Source organism: Oncorhynchus tshawytscha, linkage group LG01 (assembly GCF_018296145.1).
Source record: "Oncorhynchus tshawytscha isolate Ot180627B linkage group LG01, Otsh_v2.0, whole genome shotgun sequence".
Taxonomy (NCBI): domain Eukaryota; kingdom Metazoa; phylum Chordata; class Actinopteri; order Salmoniformes; family Salmonidae; genus Oncorhynchus; species Oncorhynchus tshawytscha.
Window position 1 is genome coordinate 29,170,678 of NC_056429.1, and position 23,407 is coordinate 29,194,084.

The following is a 23,407-nucleotide window of genomic DNA, read 5'->3' on the forward strand; positions in this document are numbered from 1 at the left end:
GCTTTTAACGTTAATGTGCATTTACATCTGGGGGGCTGCCTGGCCCCCTCTTCTCTCTCCCCCAGACCCTCCCACCCCCCTTAGCCCTGACCACCCTGTGCAGTGTGTGATTGGCTGTGAGGTCCTGGTAAGACGGAGCCCAGGTCTAAGCAGGGCTGTGTGATTGTGCGCGGGTGGGTTAATGTCTCCCTGGCTCAGCATCACAGCTCTGTGTTCTGTACTCTCGTTCTCGTCTCAGCCGCGAAACACTTCATTAGCCTTTAACGAGACCACAGCGCCTGCCTGCGCCAAACTCTACTTTCACCTCTCTCGCACTCTCTCTCTCTCTCTCTCCCAGACCCCCTTTCTATCACCCATTTTCTCTTTCCCTATTTCTCTTTACCTTTGACTATCTTTCTCCCGTGTTCTCTTTAATGCCTAGTTTCTTTCCTGTCAGTGTTTGGATCCAGGCACTGTTGGTAGTGATTGTGATTCTGAGCACTTCTAAAGGCCTCTAACAGAGTACAGGGAGGGATAGGAAGGGGGTAGAGGATTTTTGGATGGGTGCCCTCCTCTTGGACAGCCATCCTGAATGGGGCTCATTGATCCCCCTGGTACCCCCTCTGTGTTCTCACCCCTGAATGGTCCTTTCAGGGCTCCGGACTAGCAGGTCGAGACCACCAAGCCTTCCTGTGTAAGAGAACTGGGCCAGGCCCAGGGTGTTTAGACTGCTGCATCACCCCCCCCGCCAGCCACAGACACCCAAGCTCATCACAGTCTCACTCTGATCCTGTACTACAACCGACTTTCTCACTTAAAGGGGCCCTAACGAGACACATTCAGTGTCTCTCGCGCACACACACTCCGACAGATGCAGGTTTTGTTTACTCCTTGTTTTGGGAATGCAGTTTTCTTGTCTCTTTTATTGCTTCTTCTTTCTTTCTGCTCCCATAGCAAGTAGTCCTTCCTTTGGTTTCCATAGTAACTGGTGTCTGTTTTGGGCCGAGCTTCTTTTAGGTACATCGTTTTGAGTCTCTCTTTCGGTTAGAGAGAAACAGAGAGGTGAGAGTGGTGACTGAGGCCTTCCCTGACTTGGAGGAAGCCGATGATTCACCTGAGGGAGGGATGATAGACCGCAACACCCTCACTCACCACTAGCCTATCTGAAAGTGTTCCTCTGCTCAAGTCAGGGTGGTTTATTCCTGATTCCCGTGTGTGTGTGTGTGTGTGTGTGTGTGACCCATCACTACTACCCCTCACTGTGTTCTTGTCCCAAGTGGCTCTGGTCTTCAGTTACACCTCTCTGGGTTTTGAAAAATGTATGTGCTTCTGAGTGGTGCTCCATCAGTCCTGATATTTTGGGTCTAGCCTGAACTCTCTTTCTCTCTCTCCCTCTACAGGGTGTACCCCAGCTGCCCTGTGCCAAGGCCCTGTACAACTACGATGGCAAGGAACCTGGGGACCTCAAGTTCAGTAAGGGTGACGTCATCATCCTGCGACGTCAGGTGGATGAGAATTGGTACCACGGGGAGATTGGCGGAGTCCACGGTTTCTTCCCCACCAACTTTGTCCAGATCATCAAGCCACTGCCGCAGCCCCCGCCACAGTGCAAGGCCCTCTATGACTTTGAGCTCAAAGACAAGGAGGCAGACAAGGATTGCCTGCCCTTTACTAAGGTGAGTTATAGACAACTTTACTAGTGTTGCACGGTATACCTGTATCACGGTACCAAAGCGTAATAATACTTATGATACCAACATTTTAGAATACTGTAGTACCGTTTTCATATAATACTATTAACTTTTTCGGCCCTACCAATCTAAAGAAACTCACTGGCGCCTGTTGTAAAATGTTTCTAAAGTAATTTTAAGTTCAGTTGAATCAGCAACTAGTCTCTTGTATGCACCGGTCCAATGTCCAGTTCACTTTCATGCGCATATCACATGTGGCAGATGTGATCAGCCAGCCACATCCTCTACCAGCCCTCATCCACCTGCTTCTCTCAGCATCCTCTACCAGCCCTCACCCACCTGCTTCTCTCAGCATCCCCTACCAGCCCTCACCCACCTGCTTCTCTCAGCATCCCCTACCAGCCCTCACCCACCTGCTTCTCTCAGCATCCCCTACCAGCCCTCATCCACCTGCTTCTCTCAGCATCCCCTACCAGCCCTCATCCACCTGCTTCTCTCAGCATCCACAACCAGCCCTCACCCACCTGCTTCTCTCAGCATCCCCTACCAGCCCTCATCCACCTGCTTCTCTCAGCATCCCCTACCAGCCCTCATCCACCTGCTTCTCTCAGCATCCCCTACCAGCCCTCATCCACCTGCTTCTCTCAGCATCCCCTACCAGCCCTCACCCACCTGCTTCTCTCAGCATCCTCTACCAGCCCTCACCCACCTGCTTCTCTCAGCATCCTCTACCAGCCCTCATCCACCTGCTTCTCTCAGCATCCTCTACCAGCCCTCACCCACCTGCTTCTCTCCTTCTGCCCTCCCTGCACATCTATTCCTCCATCAGTTTTGTAAATATAATATAGCCTTGATGGAGTCCCTGATGAGTCTTCTGTTACATTCGATACATTGGAGCAGAGCACAGAGCGAGCAAAGTTGATACATTGTATATCATTTCATCCCTGATATAACAAGAGCACAGGCCAGTCTGAGTATAGGCTTTGCAAGTTCGCTGCCATGCAGCAGTGCCAGAGAAGAAAACAGCTCTGCAACAGCATGGTTAACGACATAGAAAATGTCAAATGGTATGAAAAAAAAAATGTAGACTCGTATAACCGGAGCGAACGTTTTTTTCTTCCTGCGCGATTTTGCGCGCATTTGATATAATTTCACAAACCATGTCGCGAGATGTTTTTAAACCAATCCCGGACAGCTAATTATTGGTTTGATAACACACAATTTTCAGTCATGTTACCTATCTAGCTAACAACCTGGTAACCTCACAGTAGATGTAGGCTAATTTGATTGACAAAGGAAGAAAGGAAAAGGGTCTGCTACTCACGATGTTTATTCAAAGGTAGGATTCATATAGGCCTAACTATATCGAAAATGTATCTTTTTCTGGTGCACCTTACATTCTGTTCGGTGCCTAACATTTTTTTAAAGTTGGGAGTCGTGTGTGTTTGAGTGTGCTTATGAGTGGTGTGTGTGAGAACTTCTATGTCATACATCGTGATACTTGGCCTGGTATCGTTTTGTAAAATGTGGGTATCGTGACGACACTAGACTTTACAGACGTACCACATAGGACATAGTAACGAGTTTTAATTACAACCTAAACTGTTTATTTTCTAAGCTGCCATTTTCCTGTTTTTGGAGCATCTAACAGCTCTACTGTTGATTGTAAAAGCTCTGTGGCTTAACCCTGACCACACTCTGAGTGCGTTCGTGGCGGTCTTTGTGGACGTGTCCTGCTGAGCTTATGCAATACATTTTCCCTCCTAGTGTAAGAGAACCAGTTTTCCAAGCTCACACTGCACCTGCGCTACAATTGCTAAGCGGGTTGGAACAAATTATTTTCCAATTGTTTCGTTCTGAACAGAACCATATTTTTTTCTTCATTCCACTGTTCTAACCAGAAAAATAAAGTTCTGAACCGGTTCAAAAACCCCCAAAAAGTACCGGTTTATATTGTTCCTTTTTAAACCTCAAATGAGATGCAATTGAAATTTTTCAGGTGGAGCAGGAGTCTTGACTTGAAGTGCTGGGCATCTTATGACACGTGTTATCTGAATTAGATTACATTATAGTATCCTTAACTAGCATTGAAACAGTTAAATTTTTCTCTAATTAAACATTTCTCTCCCTAATTTCTGAATCCCAGTTGTAACATCGTCAGCATTCTACAGTAACCTATGCAGTGGCAGGTAGCCTACACATGCACTGACAGGCAGACACTGGAACATGTTTCTGAGTGACAGAGTGAGGGCTTTGCATAGACGCTAAAAACTGTCACATGAATAGAGCTTTGATGTGATTTTTGTGGGACTGGAAAAAAAATGGCCAGAACGTAAAAGAAAGGCATTAACCGGTTCCCATATGTTTAAAATAATGGTTCTGTTTCAGAACAGTATAAATGTAAAATAATTGTTATTTTAACATATCCCTGAACCGGTTTCAACCCCTGTTGCTAATTTACTTCATTCCTGGATCTATTCAAATATAGCCAATGGGTCATTAATTTCTATCTTTTATAAGCTGTCTGCTGTTTTTTATGTCTTATGAGCAAAATCTGTAACAAAGGAAAGTGCTTAGCTTGTTCCTTTCTAAACAGGATCCAGTTTATTGCTCTTATAATGCAGTCTAGCCTTAATGTGGGCACTTCCTTTTAGTTTTTAATAAAACATGGTCTCTCTCTCTCTCTCTCTCTCTTCATAAAGGATCTAAAACTCTGCTGGTTAGCAGCATCTTTAATGACAGTCTGCCCGGTAACAAACTCTGTATATTTTCTCTTCTAGGATGATATTCTGACTGTGATTCGCCGAGTGGATGAAAACTGGGCAGAGGGAATGCTGGGGGATAAAATAGGAATCTTCCCCATATCATATGTCGAGGTAAGCGAAATGTTCCTCCAGGTGTTAACCGGAGCGTCCCTGATGTGTCCAGGGGACCATTTTACCTCAGGAAGAGGTTAGAAAATGCTGAGTGTGTTAGTGCTATCATTTTTGCTTTATTAGACATCTTGCAAAATGTGCACATTAGTGCTCTCTCTGCTCTCCCCTGTTGCTTCGCCCCTGAAAACGGTCAAAATATATTTCACCAAAGTACTAAACATGCCAGTAGATTTACTGCTGATTGGGCATCCTGAGGTAATTCACTGTCCTACTAAAGCCTCACTGATCACTGCTGTTTTAGTAGAGAACTGTCTGCTGGGATGATGAACCTTACCTGTGTAATAGACCTGAAACATAACTGGAGAATGTAGAAGTAACATGCAGAAGTAACTAGTGGCACTATGAGAACCTTTTAGAACATCATTTCTCTCTTAATGGAGGAGCATGGTAGAGAGAAACACAGGAGTGGGCGGAGACACGTCATAAAAGGAAGCACAATTTGAGGAAGGCAAGACCTTTTTCCGTGTGAATGCTTTTGTGAAGGTAATCTTTGACTCTGATGTCGAAATTGACATTCTTAGAAGCAGAGGAGGAGAAAAAGGCCCTATTTATGTGACAGATTTTTAGGTTTGTCTAATATCCCGACGGGGGCGTCTTTGAAGGGAATGGATGCGAAACCATTCGTGCCTATACAATTGGCTGTGTTTTCACAGCAAGAGACATACTATGTTTTCCTCCAAGGAAGACATTTTTCACTCGTGTCTCGCACAGGTTACACAAATATCCAAATGATGAGCACTGTACATTCAGCATATGTCACACAGTAAATATCTTTTTAAAAGAAAATATGAACAATTCTGGCACTGTCATAGAGGACAAACTCAAATCTAGGTCTTGCATAACCACACTTGATTATGGAATGGGAGTTCTGTCTGTGCAGTGATTCTATACTGATACCCGTTCTATATTTGGCTGTATATACTTGGCTGTACATCTGATCTAGTGCTACGTGTGTACACGGGACCACTTGGTGAACCCAGCTTAGCACTGCCTCTCCTCAGGATTGGTGTGAAAATTCTCCGCTTTGATGTTCTAAGTAGAGGAAGAGCAGCTCGGGGCTATCTGTGTCGTGGAGTGCTCCCTCGTCCTCCCTGTGATTAGCTAAACCCTTTTTAGTGTTCCTCCTTTGATTCCTGCCTCACACGAAAGAGGCCGTGAAGGCCTGCAGTCTCCTCCGCTCGCTGGCTGCCTGAAAACCCTCCACTCCCCCTGAGCCCAAGGTCCTCTCTCAACCCCCTGGCACTGGCTGCATTCTCAGCACACTGCTTTCTCCCATCAGATAACGGCAAAGGCTGGTTTTCACTACGGCTAGTTTCATTATGAGGAGTGACAGCTTTCATTATCATATTAACAACTCCCTTTGTCTCCTATCTACCCCTCCACATCCTGCTCTCCATGTTCTCCCTTCACCTTTTCCCACCTTCCCTTCCCTATATCATCCTGTTCCCTCTCTCTTTCTGTAGTTTAACTCTGCGGCCCGCCAGCTGATTGAGTTAGACAAGCCTGGGGACTCCAGTGGGGACTCTGGCGAGGGGGCCTCGTCGGGCCCCCAGAGTAACGGGGGCCCCCACCGGGCCGGGGAGAAGAAGAACAGTAAGAAGCGCCACTCGTTCACCTCCCTCACCATGTCCCACAAGCCCTGTCTGGCCCCGCCCCCCCAGAGACACTCCATGGAGATCAGTGGGCCGGTCCTTATCAGCTCCTCCAACCCCACGGCAGCCGCACGCATCAGCGAGATCAGCGGAGGACTGTCCTGCAGCGCACCCTCACAGGTGAGATAGGAGGGAGAGGGAGCTACTGCGTTACCTCTTGTCCAGTGTCTTTGTACTGTTTGGTTAGGGGCCTTGTATTCAACGAGGAAGCCACTAAATCGAGAGAACCTTATGTCTGAAGCACTCTTGTATATGATGAATGGAATTAATTTACCCGGAACCTAAAGTCTATTGTACCTAGTAATGAATTCCTTGACAATTTAATGTAGAATTTTGTTCTGAACAACGCCCTTAAAAAACAGAATTGTAAAAACCGTCATGTTGGCCAGCAAAACAGCTAATTTGTCTATGGGTGGGTGTCTGTACTATGGACTAGTGTATAATCACTGCCATTGATTTTGTGGGATAGGTGATGATGGACTTGTCACTTTGTCACCAGATCTGTCATAACCCTCAGTGTGTGTCCTGCTTCCTGTCCATGTCGGCTCCACACTGTCCATCTGGGCTTGTTAATCAGGCGTAATGAGTGCGTAACCGAGGGAAACTATGTGCACTAAAGACGCCCACGCAACAAACAAGAAGCAGATTCCACACTCTTGTTTTCATCAGATATTTTTGTTCCCCGATAAAGATTCCCACTCTCCTTATGTCAGCAATTACCCACACTCCCCTCCCTCTCTCCCCACGTCATGCAGAACAGGCCAAGGCTTCGTCCAAGCGTTTGAAATTAAGGCTGCGTGACTCCACTCGCCCGCAAAAAAAGACTCCAGCTTAGCCCCCGAGGTTTCCACAGCAACCTCGGAATGGCAACCACTCACAGCTGCTCCGTGGTTGTCAGGCTCTGTAGCGAGAGAGAGAGAGAGAGGGTGGGGTGGCTGGGGGCTTGACAGACACAGGCAGGCAGGCAGACAGTTTAGCAGGCAGACAGGCACGCAGACTATAAGATTGACAGACAGATGATTAGTTAGCGTGTCAGGCAGGCTGAAGCGTTTTGTGACTGACGGGGGGCTGTGAGAACCTTCAGTAGGTTGCTTAGTTTTTTTTCTTCCATTTTCTCTCCAGTGGAGAACAGCGTAGAGGAGCATTGAGACGACAGCTGCCTCACACCAGCCTGCTTGGTATACAGAGTAGGGACTTCTATACTGACATTGCCAATGAGCATACACTCTCTTCACATGATGGTTAAATGTTGACTTCATTTCATGAGTATTATTTTGGTTTGAATGACACTATATATACAAAAGTTTGTGGACATCCCTCCAAAGAGTGAATTTGGCTATTTCAGCCACACCTGTTGCTGTCAGGTGTATATATCTGAGCACACAGCCATGCAATCTCCATAGACACACATTGGCAGTAGAATGGCCTTACTGAAGAGCTGTGACAACGTAGCACAAGGATGCCGCCTTTCCAACAAATCAGTTCGTCAAATGTCTGCCCTGCTATATCTGCCCTAGTCAACTGTGTTATTGGGAAGTGGAAACATCTAGAGGCAACAACTGCTCAGCCGTGAAGTGATAAGGCACACGAACTCACAGAACCGTAACGGCAAGTGCTGAAGCGCGTAGCGCGTAAAAATTGGTCATCGGTTGCAATACTAACTACCAAGTTCCAAACTGTCTCTGGAAGCAACGTCAGCGCAATAACTGTTCGTCGGGAGCGTCATGAAATGGGTTTCCATGGCCGAGCAGCCGCACACAAGCCTAAGATCACCATGCGCAATGCCAAGGGTCGGCTGGAGTGGTGTATAGCTTGGACTGGAGAAGTATGTTTTCTGGAGTGATGAAATACGTTTTCTGGAGTGATGAATCACGCTTCACCATCTTGCAGTCTGACGGACAAATCTGGGTTTGTTGGGATGCCAGGAAAATGTTAATTGCCCCAATGTATAGTGCCAACTAAAGTTTTGGTGAAGGAATAATGATCTGGGGCTGTTTTTCATGGTCCGGCTAGGCCTCGTAGTTCCAGTGAAGGGAAATCTTAACGCTACAGCATGCAATGACATTCTAGATTATTCTGTGCTCCAACTTTGTGGCAACAGCCCCGTGCACAAAGCGAGGTCCATACAGAAATAGTTGGTTGAGATTGGTGTGGAAGAACTTGACTGGCCTACACAGAGCCCTGACCTCAACCCCATTGAACATCTTTGGGATGAATTGGAATGCTGACTGCGCGCCTGGCCTAATCGCCCAACATCAATGCCCAACCGCACTAATGCTCGTGGCTTCTTGAAAGCCTTCCCAGTAGAGTGGAGGCTGTTATGGCAGCAAAGGAGGGACCAACTCCATTCTTTTTTTACGAGATGTTCGATGAACAGGTGTCCACATACTTTTGGTCATGTAGTGTATCTTAAAAAATGTGACTTTTCTTTACCTATTAAACCAACATGGCTTTATAGTCTGTCGTTTGACAGCATTCAGTGGTCTCCCTCGTAGTCCCCGGCTTTTTCTGACTGTTGCAGCAGTCAGAAATTGAGCATTGATTTTGGAGGGTGTGATTCTCTTCTTGGTTATATTTTGAGTAGGAGAATAGAATGTACTATTTGAGTGTCTTCTCGCTGTCTCACCCCCTTGGGCATTGGGCTGCAACACATTTCAGACACACTAACATGCTTTACCCACAGCTTCTCCTGGGAAACAGCATTCTCACAAATCCTTTCTCCAACTGCTAGCATTCCTCTGTGTGTGTGTGTGTGTGTGTGTGTGTGTGTGTGTGTGTGTGTGTGTGCTGACCGTTTCTCCAGAAACTGTCTGAGTATTTTTGTGCATCCATATACCTTTTCATTTTGGGATGATCAGCTCTCATTAAAGCCTTGGCCACACAGGGAGGGGAGAATGATGTATTTTAAACTCTTCAGACTTTATCTGCCCTCATTATGAACGAGACACACTTTATTATAAAACCTCCGTTCCCACCTGGGAGGTGAGCCTACTCTTTGAAACAGGCGCTGTACGACCCATGATGGTTTGATTTCTAGATTAATGGGCTTAATAAAAACACATAAAGATGGAGAGAGACCCCAGGTGGAATCTGTGACTCGGCCGCTCGCCTCTCTTCTCTCGCTCCTTCAAAGCAGACTGAAAAACAACCACGGGAAGCAGTTGTTGCCCGGGGGGCCAGAGGGAGGGAGGGAGTGTATGGAAATGAACACGCCCTCTGTCCACTGCTTTTATTTCAGAGGGAATGGACTTGAAGAGACTGTTGACTAAAGGAGCCCGTAGTGTATGAAAACAGAACTGCTACTCTTTTAATGTGTTGTAAATTGGAAACACTGTTACGTTGTAACTGATGTGCTGTACACATACTCACATATGTGGCTCATACACATATAGCTAAATGCTCAACACAGATATAGCCTAGTACAGTACTGCAAGTGTGGGTACTGCAGCCCCTCACGATGAGACGTTTTCTGTGGCCGTCTTGCCTCATTGCACCGTCCCCTGCTACACAGTTGATTTGAGTTTGACGTGGGTCCTCGGTAATGATTTACCTTTCGGCTGCTCTGCTCTGTCTGGGGCAGTCATGCATGGCTTGCGGGGAGTAAAGGGTACAAGGAGACATTGTGTGTCCAACAGTATTGCCCTGTGAGTCAGTGTCATGCAACGTGTGAGTCAGTGTCGCGCAATGCGTGAATCACTGTGGTTCACTCTCTCTCAGCAAGGGGCCTCAGCAGTTATCCGTCTTCACCCGGCCAATGGAAACTTGTTCTTGACAGTCATATGACCTCACCCAGCCAAGCGTGTCATCAGGACACCAGCACAGCTTGACTTAGCCAATTGGCTCCACCGCTGCTGTGAAGGCGACATTTCATTTCAATGTGACATTTTAAGGCCATGTGTGACATGTTTAAGAGACTGGGTTGGGTAGGTGACTTTCTAAATGTAATCTGTTAGTTACTAGTTACCTGTCAAGTTGTTATCAGTAATGTAACTTTTGGATTACCCAAACTCAGTATTGTAAATTGATGACTTTCCCTATAAGAGGTATTAGATGAAGACAAAAGGGATCCATTTTATGCATTTGGTATGTCATCATAGTGGTCTCTGACTTGTGGTTAGACTCACTCAGGTGGAAAAAAAACTTGAACCTGCGCCTTTTTCAATGCTGACTTGAACGTCATTGAGAAAACAGAAATGTGTCAATATATTATTTCGCGAACATCCTTTCTGAATTGAAAAGTAATCCAATAAGGAATCATCTAGTTTTTCAAAAGTATCTCTAATCTGATTACAATATTTGTGCTGGTAATGTAACTGGGTACTGTTTTTTTTTTTTGTAATCTGATTGAATGTAATCAGTTACTGCCCAACCCTGTTTAGAGATGAAATAACTAGTCTGTCAGATCAAACAAGTCTTCCATGTGAGACTGGATGCGAGGAGACAGACTAGCACAAATGGAGGGATGCAACTATCGTTGAAATACCATAGTTGTTCTAGCACACAGTCCTGTGCTCTGTGTGTAATGCTATTAGGAGTAGTGGTGGTATTGAGGAAGTTGTCTGACTTTGTCCATCCTCAACAGGTACACATCTGCACAGCTGGACTCATAGTGACCCCTCCCCCCAGCAGTCCTGTTACTACGGCAACTGTCTTCACGTTTCCCCCGGAGACGAGCTACACATCCATCCCTGTGGTAGGTGAAGTTCTCTCTTCAACTGAAACTACACTACGGGGCCTCTAATACTGGCTTTAAAAGATTTTTAATTGGCCCATGGCACTTCACTTACATCAGGTTCCTCTTAAAACGGAACCTGCATACAGTAGCGTATGGGCGTCTGCTGCCATGGCTGTGCAGTGTTCAGTGGAGTGTGGGGAAGGGTGTGTGGCTGTGTTGCTATGTGGTACTGCTGAGAATGTATACATAAAGGTTGAGCACTCCGCTTCAATGGAGAACTCTACATGATGTTTCTGTACAGATGATTTCTCTGGCCTGCAGGCAATCTAATTATCTCCGCTCTAGCGTCGGCAGCGCGCGCACACAAGCATGTAGGCCTTTCTGAGTGCTGTGCCACTCCCTACTCCCTCCCCCTCCCCCATTGCTCCATAGTAGTTATGTCTGTCTGCTCCTCAGGCCTGTTAATGTCAAGTTGAGACACATTTATCTTGTTCCTTGTTTATTTCTCTGCAGATACAGTGCCGTCAAAGTATTCATACCCCTTGACTTATTCCACATTTTGTTCAGCCTGAAATCCATTTTTGTTTCTGTTTCACCTATCTACACGCAATACCCCATAATGACAGTGAAAACATGTTTTTAGAAATGTTTGAAAATGTATTGAAAATGAAATATCTAATTTCCATAAGGATTCACACGAGTCAATGCTTTATCACCTTTGGTGGCGATTGCAGCTTTGAGTCATCTTGGGTATTTCTGTTTCAGCTTTGAGTCATCTTGGGTATGTCTGTTTCAGCTTTGCACATCTGGATTTGGGGATTTTCTTCCTTGCAGATTCTCTCAAGCTTTGTTAAGTTAGATGGGAAGTGGCTGTGAACCGCAATCTTCAAGTCTTTCCACAGATTTTCAATGCGATTCAAGTCTGGGCTTTGGCTTTGCAACTCAAGGACTTTCACATTCTTGTTCTGAAGCCATTCCAGCGTTGCTTTGGCTATATGCTTAGGGTCATTGTCCTGTCAGAACGTAAATCTTCACCCCCAGTCTGTTTGCACTGTGAAGCAGGTTCTCATCAAGAATTTGCCTGTATATAAGCTCCATTCATTGTTCCCTCTATCCTTACCAGTCTCCCAGTCCCAGTTGCTGAAAAGAATCCCCATGGCATGATGCTGCCACCACCATGCTTCACGGTAGTGGTGGTGTTAGACGGGTGATGAGCTGTGCCTGGCTTTCTCCAGACATAGCGCTTTGCATTCAGGCCAAATATCTTTAAAAAATTATCATCGGAAGACAGAATCTTTCACGTGCCTTTTTTGCAAACTCCAGGCGTGCTGTAATGTGCCTTTTTCTCGGGAGTGGCTTCCGTCTGGCCACTCCCATAAAGCCCAGATTGGTGTAGTGCTATAGAGACTGTTGTCCTTCTGGCAGGTTCTCCCATCTCAGCCAAGGAACTCTGTAGTTCTGTCAGTGGCCATTGGGTTCTTGGTCACCTCCCTGAACAAGGTCGTCCTTGCCCGGTTGCTCAGTTTGGTTTTGACGTCTGGGTAGTTACATATTTTTATCATTTTCCAGTGATGGAAACCACGGTGCGCTTGGAAACTTTCAACACTCAAGAAATTGTTAAACCCTTCCCCAGATGTAAGCCTCATCACAATTCTATCTCAGAGATCTACAGACTTCATGGTGTAGTGTCTGCTCTGACATGCACTGTCAACTGTGGGACCTTGTAGACCGGTGTGTTTCTTTCTAAATCATGTCCAAACTGAATTGGCCACAGGTGGAATCCAATCAAATTGTAACGACATCTCAAGGGTGATCAAGGGAAATTGGATGCACCTGAGCTCAATTTGGAGTGTCATAGCAAAGGGGTCTGAATAATTACGTAAATTAGATGGTTCTGTGTTTCATTTTAAATAAATTAGCTAAAATGTCTAAACGTGTTTTCATTTTTGTCATTATGGGATATTGTGTGTAGATGGGTGAGAATCCATTTGGAATTCAGGCTGTAACAAGAAAATGGGTATAACTACTTTCTGAAGTCACTGTACGTGGATAGTTACACATGTTTAGAAGAAACCCACCTCTTTCTCAGTACGCCAATGTGTCTGTGTATGATTGTGTAATAGTTGTTTAGGTCTGGTTTCTGTCCCGTTAGAGGCAGAACAAGGAGTAGAGCCCAGTGGAATCCGCTCACTGCGGGCCTGTGGGCTGAACTATATAATGTTTCAAGAAATGTTTTTACTTTCATATGGTCCTCATTAAACACAGCAATGGATTCACCAGGCCCCAGTGTCATTTCTATAGCAACAAACAAGCAAACAAGCATGCTGGAGATTCCTTCCCAGATCTCAGGGGAAGTTGGGGACAAGACCAAACCTCTGTCAAGCGATACTCTCCCTCATTGAACATAGTAAATGATATCCCTCTTTCACTGACCAGTTTCTCTCAATATGTAACACCTAGTCAGTCATTGGTTAAAAGGCCAGGGGTGGGCCTCCCGAGTGGCGCAGTGATCTAAGGCACTGCATCGCAGTGCTAGAGGTGTCACTACAGACCCGGGTACGATCCCAGGCTGTGTCACAACCGGCTGGGATCGGGAGACCCATAGGGCAGCGCACAATTGTCCCAGCGCCATCCGGGTTAGTGGAGGGTTTGGCCGGGGGTGCTTTACTTGGCTCATCGTGCTCTAGCGACTCCTTGTGGCGGGCCAGGCGCCTGCAGCTGACTTTTGTTGTCAGTTGAATGGTGTTTCCTCTGACACATTGGTGCAGCTGGCGCAGTTTGGCGGGTCATGTTTCAGAGGACTCAAGACCCCCCCAAGTTTACAAGCTCACTGTAAACTGTTCTAATATGCTGTCTAATCTCTTTCAGACTGTCGTTGTTGTTTGTTTTTCATTGACAGGATGCTCGCCCTCCTCCCCCGCCGCCTCCACCACAATCCTCAGCGGTGGGAGCAGCCTCCTCGTTGGCTGCCAGTCAGAGACCCTCCCCCAGCACTAGCGAACAGAGTGGGCGGCAAAGACCCACAGTGTGAGTACACACACATGATGCATATAACACTCTTCCACGTATAAAGTACAAGCATGCTAATCCCGAGAGAACATGCAGTGAAACAGCAGGTTCCACACATGGCTAGGGCATGGGTCCTTCTGGGTGGGTTCTGGGAGTTCTCCAAGCCTCTGAATGACCCCTAAGCTGTCAGTGTGGAGCACCAGAGGTTGACCCAGAGCTCCGTTGACTGATGAAAGGGCAACACCTGTGGGGAACAGTCTCCTGGGTCCTATCAGAGACCCTGTCTGTCACCTTTGACCCCTGGCCCCTCACATCATTACTCCTCTGAGACTCCGGACACCTGATTGGAATTAAATACGGCCCACCTCCCCAAAGCGTGTATCTGTCCGTGTGTGTCTACATTTTTCTTCATTTCCCCTCCCCTGACACCAGTGAAAGTGTCTATGCTGTCTTTTAGCAGTGGTTCTTTAAAGCCTCTGAGGTTCCTGGAGACATGCCTTTCCCACTCCCTTTACAGCACCTCCGTGGTGCCCTGACCCACATAGCTGTGTCATTCAGAACGTAACCATAGCATTCCTCTACAGTAGTATAGTGCAGCTGTCTCTTAATGTACTGTAGGAAGACAAGTCCAGAAGGGACTGTCCGCCTCTGTCTTCCAGTAAGGGTTTCAGAGCGAGAGAGAGGAGATGTTGACGAACATTCTTTAGACTGTGGTAGGGGGGATAAATTTAGCTCGTGACAGACTAAATGTTCGAAACACACAACACGTCTTCGATTGACTCATTTCCTCCTGAGGGTAATTGGACAGTCCCCTGTGTGTGTGTCCATATATGTGTTTGATGTTCCCCGTCTCTCTCGCCTCCTTCTCCAGCTACGTGGCCCTGTTTCCCTACACCCCCCGTAAGGAGGATGAGTTGGAGCTGAGGAAGGGAGAGATGTTCCTGGTGCTGGAGCGCTGTCAAGATGGATGGTTCAAAGGCACCTCCATGCACACTGGCAAGATAGGAGTGTTTCCTGGCAATTACATGAGCCCCGTCAGCAGGTCTGACGCAGACATTACACGCCCCCACACACACACACACACATGTACACACTGATTATCTCTGTATATGCAGCGTTCCTAAGGCTCCCCTGCCCTAACCCTTCCTCCCTGTCCTCTGTTTGTCCCATTAGGACAGTGTCCGGCAGCACCCAACTCAAAGCGCCCCTTGCTCTGTGCACCCAGGCTGGGCGAGGGGTCACCATCGTCAGCCCCTCCTCCACTCCTCTGGGGGCCATTGTTCCAGGGCCTGACTTCAACAAGGCCCTCCCCATCTGCCCGGGCCCCGCCCTCGCCAGCCCTTTACCCGCGGGCATGGTGACTGCTGCTCACGTGACAACGGGACAGGCCAAGGTGCTCATGCACATGACGTCCCAGATGACTGTTAACCAGGCACGCAATGCTGTCAGGACAGGTAGGGTCCCCTGGGGGAAGAGGAAGGGTGCAAGCATACATTCTATGTAGCCAGTGTAGGATAGTGTATGTGATTGTGAATTTATGATGAAAGGGGCATATGGTTCTGTGTGTATGGTCTAACCACGTGCCTCTCCTCTGCCCCCAGCTGCATGCCACAGTCAGGACCGGCCCACGGCTGCTGTGACGCCCATCCAGTCACAGACATCTGTAGCCTACCTGGCAGTGTGCCAATCCCAGACCTGCTCCTCCTCCTCCAACCCTGCCCAGGGCTGTGTCCGTGCTGGGGTGGCACTGGGATGTGCTGCTGCCTCCCTCACCCCGCCAAACGTCAGCGCCGCGTCCCTGGATGGCGATGCCCTGCGACAAGTGGCAGTCCTCACCATGCCTGTCGCCCCTGGCAACGGCAACTCCATGTCAGCTAACTCCTCCCTCGCCTGTCGGCTGGACAAGGATGGCAAGGTGGGCATTCGTGATAGCACCCTAGTTCAAATCAAATCAAATCAAATTGGGATGTGCATCGATCCCTTTCCAGACGTATCTAGATACTTGGGGTCCGATACCATACAGGAACGATATGTTTTAGTTTGAAACGATGCGATTCGGTTTGATGTGATACGATTTGATGCACTAACATTTGATGAATGAACACATTAATTTTCCATTCTGAATTAAAATCTGCTGATGGAGCTGATATATAGCACAACTTTAGATTTCACCCCTATCTCATAATAAACATTAAGAACACCTGCTCTTTCCATGACAGACTGACCAGGTGAAAGCTGTGATCTCTTATTGATGTCACTTGTGAAATCCACTTAAATCAACATAGATGAAGGGGAGGAGACAAGTTAATTGAAGAAGGATTTTGAAGCCTTGAGACAATTGAGACATGGATATTTGTATGCGTGTCATTCGGAGGGATTGATGGGCAAGACAAAAGATTTAAGTGCCTTTTGAACAGGGTATAGTAGTAGGTGCCGGAGCACCGGTTTGTGTCAAGAACTGCAATGCTGCTGTTTTTTTTACACAACAGTTTCATGTGTGTATCAAGAGAACGGTCCACCAGCCAACTTAACACAACTGTGGGAAGCATTGGAGTCAACATGGCCAGCATCCCTGTAGAACACTTTCAACTACAGCTGTCCCCATTTAGTCGACTTGTTTGATCGATAGTATTGCGCCAGCCATTTTACAAACATTTGAATGCTGAAGGTGACGTGCAGATGTGCCAGATCAGGAATAGGCCTACCTATTGGTCAGCACGCGAAGCTGCGCACGGTTTGGGCTCCCGCGGACCAATGCACTCCATATCTTAAACATTTGAACTGGGGACCGATGCACATCAGTGAATCGTTACATCCCCACAACTTCGCCATCAGTATTGCTATCTGCAATGGTAGCATATCTCTCACGTTTGTATATAGTGTCAAGAAAAAGTATGTGAACCCTTTGGAATTACCTGGATTTCTGCATAAATTAGTCATCTAAGTCACAACAACAGACAAACATAGTGTTTTTACAATAATTTGTGTGTTATTAGTTAGTTTATCTTGTCTATATTGAATACGTCATTTAAACATTCCATTCACAGTGTAGGTTGGAAAAAGTATGGCTAATGACTTCTCCAAAAGCTAATTGGAGACAGCTAACCTGGAGCCCAATCAATGAGACGAGATTGGAGATGTTGGATAGAGCTGCCTTACCCTATAAAAACACTCACCATAAGCGTTGCCTGCTGTGAAACATGCCTCAAACAAAAGAGATCTCAGAAAACCCTAAATTAAGAGTTGTTGACTTGCATAAAGCTGGAAAGGGTTACAAAAGTATCTCTGACAGCCTTCATGTTCATCAGTTCACGGTAAGACAATTTGTCTATAAATGGAGAAAGTTCAGCACTGTTGCTACTCTCCCTAGGAGTGGCCGTCCTGCAAAGATGACTGCAAGGGCACAGTGCAGAATTCTCAATGAGGTTAAGAAGAATCCTAGAGTATCAGCTAAAGACTTACAGAAATCTCTGGAACATGCTAACATCTCTGTTGACAAGTCTACGATACGTAAAACACTAAACAAGAATGGTGTTCATGGGAGGACACCACGGAAGGAAGCCACTGCTGTCCAAAAAAAACATTGCTGCACGTCTGAAGTTTGCAAAAGTGCACCTGGATGTTCCACAGCGCTACTGGCAAAATATTCTGTGGACAGATGAAACTACAGTTGAGTTGTTTTTCAAGGAACACATATCACTATGTGTGGAGAGAAAAAAGGCACAGCACACCAACATCAAAACCTCATCCGAACTGTAAAGTATGGTGAAGGGAGCATCATGGTTTGGGGCTGCGTTGGAGCCTGGACAGCTTGCTATCATCGACGGGAAAATTAATTCCCAAGTTTATCAAGACATTTTTCAAGAGGAGTTTAGTCTGTCTGTCCACCATTTGAAGCTCAACAGAAGTTGGGTGATGCAACAGGACAACAACCCAAAACACCAAAGTAAATCAACAACAGAATGACTTCAACAGAAGACAATACGCCTTCTGGAGTGGCCCATTTAGAGTCCTGACCTCAACCCGATTTGAGATGCCGTGGCATGACCTCAGGAGCAGTTCACACCAGATACCCCAAGAAAATTGCTGAACTGAAACCATTTTGTAAAGAGGAATGGTCCAAAATTCCTCCTGACTGTTGTGCAGGTCTGATTCGCAACTACAGAAAATGTTTGGTTGAGGATATTGCTGCCAAAAGAGGGTCAACCTGTTATTAAATCCAAGTGTTCATACTTTTCCACCCTGCTCTGAATGTTTATACGATGTGTTCAATAAAGACATGAAAACATATAGATGTTTGTTATTAGTTTAAGCAGATTGTTTGTCTATTGTTGAGACCTAGATGAAGATCAAATTTGATGACCAATTTATGCAGAAATCTAGGTATTTCCAAAGGGTTCATATACTTTTTCTTGCCACTGTAGCTACTTCTATCATGCCTAGCATATTTGGCTGATGTGAAACGTGGATTGGTGAAATAGTTCACATTTGCCCAGAGTTTCTGGTGCCCTTGTTTTGAATACCAGGCGCTCAGTATTTTTTGTTGAACACAGGAGTCCTTCCAGTTTATCTTTAGAAACAAATTCTCACACAGAGCTCTGTCTGTTTCACGGGTGGGCCCTGGGAATTGAGTTAGAGAGTGAGAGAAACTCTGCTGGCTGTAGCCCTGAAGACATCATTACACAACAGTGATTTAGTCTGGAGCAAATTCTCATCTGGCCCTAATGACCATGACAATGGATTATATTTATGCAGATTTGACTGCCCACACAGTGAGTTCCTGTAAGACAGTCTATATACAGCTTACACCATTATCAGACAAGTGCATGGTAGTAGCACGGTGAATTGACATTTTTCTCTCTTTTGTTCTGCAGAGGGAAAAGAAAGGTATTCTGAAGCTGTTGTCGTCTAACAAGAAGAAGTCTCGCCCCTCTCCCCCCTCATCCCCCACCCTGGAGGCAGAGCAGGCTGCTACGGGGGATGTCTTCCAGGGGGCCATGGGCCCCGACATTACCCCTTCTCCCTCCTCTGCTGGCATTGTCGTGGGTAACCATGGCCGTGCTGTCCCCTGCCCTGTGGAGCCTGAGTCTACTGCCGCCTCTTCATCCTCCTGTTCCTCAGCCCCGGAGTTAACGCACCGTAAGAGTAGCCCCCTGGACGGATGTGCCCCCATCGCCCCGCCACCTCGCCAGGCATGCTCCTCCCTCACCTCCCAGCAGCACGACGCTCGGCCAATCCTATGCGAGAGGTACAGCATTTCTTATATTGTAGAACAGTGACATATTGTTAAAGGTCTGTCTGATGTTGTGATTCTGCTGGAATTGTGGTGTGTGTGTGGCGTCTCTGATCTCCTGTGCTTCTGCAATGTGTCAGTACAGTATCCCCTCTGATCTCCCCCTTCTCAGGTACAGAGTGGTGGTGTCCTACCCCCCTCAGAGTGATGCAGAGCTGGAGCTCAAAGAGGGAGACATAGTGTTTGTCCACAGGAAGAGGGAGGACGGCTGGTTCAAAGGAACACTCCAGAGGAACGGCAGGACCGGACTGTTCCCTGGCAGCTTCGTAGACGGCATCTGACTCACACTTGACCACAGTAGACCGACCGTGACCTGACCATACCATGAACTGACCATCAATGGAACCAAGTCTGACTTTGTTGTTGCCTTGTTTTGGGGTCAAGCTGCGAGCCAACCAGCTGAAGTTGCTAGGGACAGGATGAGATGGATACATACACAACATTTTAAAGTGGTCCTCAAAGTACAGAGGAGAAGAATGATGAAATAATTTAAACTGAGCGGAAGAGGAGCTAGCTGTCAGTTGGAAGCACGGTGGACCGAGCTGGAGGAGAGCACACTACTCCTGTTGATTTCCTTTTTGTCAGTTATTTATATCTGTAACAATTCAAAACGTTAAATGTGTGCCTTGTACTGTTCCTCACTTTAGTGTATATAAAGAAACAAAGACCAGAGAGTCAGAACTAATAATATGAACTGTTAATAGATGGAAATATGACAAGTTGAAACTTGTTTTTTTGCGGGGGGTGTTCTGTAAAAGATGTGCTTGACCTTTTGTGGTTTAGGGGTTGTAGTCAGCTTATGACATGTTTCCTACATCACTTTGTGCTTGTCTCTCATTGGCTGCCGTGCTGCATGTTAATATTGCATGGTGTCTCCACTGATTGGCTGTTTGAGCGCAAACGTAAAGAATACAGCAGATGGGAGGAGAATCAGTGATGTCATCATCAGCACATGCAGTGAAGCAAGAAAAGGTGTAGCAGCGGTGTAGTAGCGGTGGTGTAGAGGTGGGCCCAATTCCAATCTGATCCCTTGAACATATTCTTCTATTGACTGGAAGGTATCAGCTGGATGTCATTAGCTCCATACCCTCTGGTTGGGTAGTTGGAGTTTCTGACATATTGCAAACACCCACCTATTCGTTTGACATCCAATTTGGCCCAGAACCTCTCTCCAAAAATGGAATTTGCACAACCTCCTCCTGTATCCCTTGAACCTTTTGGTGTTCCAAATGGCTTCTCCTTGGGCTCCAGGACCCCTTATTGGAGTGCGGGAGAGTCATCTTGGTGGAATTATTATACCGTTGATGATCTGATGCCTGATGAGGTTTTCCAAACATTTCCATAACGTTAGGAAAGCCAGCGTCTGCTGTTGATTTACATTATTATTATTATTATGGATTTTGATTTGGTCTTGCCTTTTTTGACTTGTTAACTAAACACACTCCATAGATGTTGCAATCAAGTGTTACTTACTGTATATGGTTCTGTGTATACTTAATGAACATTGTAGCTGTTCCCCCCACTCTAATAGTAGACCAACCTCATCGGTCATACTGCAGCTCAAGATCTCAAGTGAACGACCCACACAATTGCGATCAACACAGGAACCATATCATGCGACTCTGATAGTTCTGTCTTAACAATACATGGAGATCTCTATCCACTTGGATCTATACGACGCCAGATGCTCTGGGTAGCGCCTCCTACAGCATGGAGATGCAGCAAGACATCTGACAGGCCTCCTCTATGTATGACCTTCACGGGCTCTCAACCCTCATTTCAAAGATGAATTCATTCCTAACGTGTCGTCAATACAAGACAAAACACTGCTTACTTATAAAGCAGATTGTTTTCCTAATGTAACCATATCACTGATATCACTCCCCCAATACAATCTAGTGTGTTTCTCCTTGAAGTTGCGAGTAGTTTTTTTCAATTTAAATTTTTTATAAATACGATCAATGACTTGGACAACGTTGATTCTTGGTTTTGTCGGATTTAGCTGTACAGTGCGTCTATACAATGTGTGTGATAATAGGTGTTCTATTGACTTGAATATGATTTGTGTGGCTGGTTTGAGTTTTGGTAGCCGTTTTTTAGTTTTCTGTTTCAAAGCACAAAAAAAAGAGAGCGAGGTGCGACTTGATTGGGTTTGGAGGGTGTGAAACCCCAGAGCCCTGGGTCCTACTTATTCTCAGCTACTTTTGATTTCAAAATAATCCAGTCCCACTCCACACACTCTCCACCTCATCCTCCTCCATAGGCCTTCAGTCATTGTAATGAGATTGACAGCACTGCTAGTAAGAAACACCAAGCACCACACGATGAGCCATTGATTTGATCCAATCTCCTATTTTTTGGCAGTGTAGAAAAGTCTAAATTGGATTATATTAGTCAATGATAGACAGTAAGTGGCTGTTCTATTGTTAGTGGGCTCCCTTCACTATAGCACACCAGGTAGATACCAAGAGGACAGTGTCCTTGGTTTTCCTCCTGCTGCAGCCTCTTCTATCAGATGCTATGGTGCAATATCAACAGCTGAGGCCACTGTCTAAATGACAGGTTGGACCTGTAGGCACTAATCTACCGCAACAAGAGATTTGCTCTTAGTTTGCTCCTAGCAACTGGGTATCAACAGGCATAAGGAGGTTGGAAGGCATTTTGGATATTTCTTGTCAGACCTGAGGGGAATATTTTCCAGAGCATGTTTAAGTGGGTGTTTGTCATACAGTAGCTGGGACCACTATGTGTGACTGCTGGATTTGTTGTAGTTTTATGTTGTTTTGAAATAACATTTGAGTTGGGAGTAAAGGCTCTAAAGTGGTACGAAACACTGTTCAGACCTGTTTGCTTCTCAATTTGCCTATGTAGAATGAACCTAATGTTCCACTGTTGTCTTGGCATTCACCATCTCCACCTCACCTCTAATGCTGAACTGGGTTTTGCATTTGGAGTGCTTTCTGTTACTGATGAGCCTTTTAAAAAAAAAAAAAAAAAAACTTTTTTCATACATTACACACATTTAACTACTGTACCATTGGTATATACAGATGTAGGATCGTAATTTGAGCCGGTTTGCTACAGCATGAGGATGGTCCTGCAGCAACAGAAATTATGTGGATTACAATTAGTGGATATTTTTGTAGGGGCTGATACATTTTTCGTAATTGGACATTTCAAACCTGAAATACACTGCAAGTTTTACATTTCCTGCATTGCAGCAAAGTTCTCCTGCAAACAAAGTGATCAAATTAAGATCTTCCATATGTACCATAGTCAGTTTAGTCATATTGATTTTCACATAGTTTAATGATCAAATAATGACATTCTCTGACTCGAGAACAACCGAAGCAGTTCGGTGTTCCTGTGAACATGTTTTCACTGTAATCTCATGCCTTGTTGGAACACAAGGTAGCACTAAAGTCTGCTTTATTAAACTAAACAGATTCTCCTCATGCCAAGGTGACTTGCTTGATTTTTTTTTTTGTTTTTTTTGGCGGGGTTGTTATAATTAGTTTTATATAGTTAGTCTGATCATGGTGAAATTGGCATCCATTCAAAACAAAACATTAAGTATGAGGGAATAGCACATTTTGTTAAAAAAAATAACTAGAACAATAAAAGCTAATGGTTTCCATGTTTTTTGTCAGTCCTCTTAATTTGTGTGTGTCTCATTGCGTTTAGCTGGTCTCTTCCTGCCAGTGTAGAGGTGTCTGAAAGCATTACCACAGACATGAGAGACTGAAGACATGACAGCAAAGTCACCTCTCGTCTCTATTCTCATCCCTCTGCAAGATCTGCTTAAGATTGTGCGTATGCATTGAGGCAATCCTCTATGTATGAGCCATGTTACAATCCCCACCAAGTGGGTTTACCTTATTGGTGCGATGCGTAGGGTGTTTCCCTTTTACACAAGGGTTCGCTTCCCGCTCCTTCCATTCACTACATTGGTGTCAGAAGTGGGATGGTGACCGTGGGGCCATTGGAATGCACAGGCCGGGACTTGTGAGGGGGGCTGAGATTAGTCAAAGCATAGGGATGTGCCTTCCAGTTCAGAGGGGGCGGTCCTCGCTATATGAGCCATGTTTCAATTCCCACCAAGTGGGTTAACCCTATTGGAGCGATAGGTAGGGTCCCACTTCTGCCTTTCACGCCAGCAACCCAGGCTACAC

The 23,407-nt window shown here is 45.9% G+C and overlaps 1 protein-coding gene across 2 annotated transcripts in view; it reads left to right on the top strand.

Annotated features, from left to right (window-relative positions):
- The window catches only part of LOC112248990 (E3 ubiquitin-protein ligase SH3RF1-like), a 56,632-nt gene extending 33,760 nt beyond the window's left edge, over nt 1-22,872 (top strand). For both annotated transcript variants that reach the window (XM_024418499.2, XM_042320134.1), the window contains 10 exons: nt 1,380-1,655; nt 4,451-4,546; nt 6,070-6,378; nt 10,841-10,951; nt 13,833-13,960; nt 14,814-14,984; nt 15,116-15,396; nt 15,544-15,857; nt 18,817-19,190; nt 19,348-22,872. In XM_024418499.2, coding sequence (XP_024274267.2) covers nt 1,380-1,655; nt 4,451-4,546; nt 6,070-6,378; nt 10,841-10,951; nt 13,833-13,960; nt 14,814-14,984; nt 15,116-15,396; nt 15,544-15,857; nt 18,817-19,190; nt 19,348-19,516 — 2,229 coding nt within the window. In that variant the 3' untranslated portion in view covers nt 19,517-22,872. The remainder of the gene's footprint in view (nt 1-1,379; nt 1,656-4,450; nt 4,547-6,069; nt 6,379-10,840; nt 10,952-13,832; nt 13,961-14,813; nt 14,985-15,115; nt 15,397-15,543; nt 15,858-18,816; nt 19,191-19,347) is intronic.
- Nucleotides 22,873-23,407: the final 535 nt, after the last annotated feature.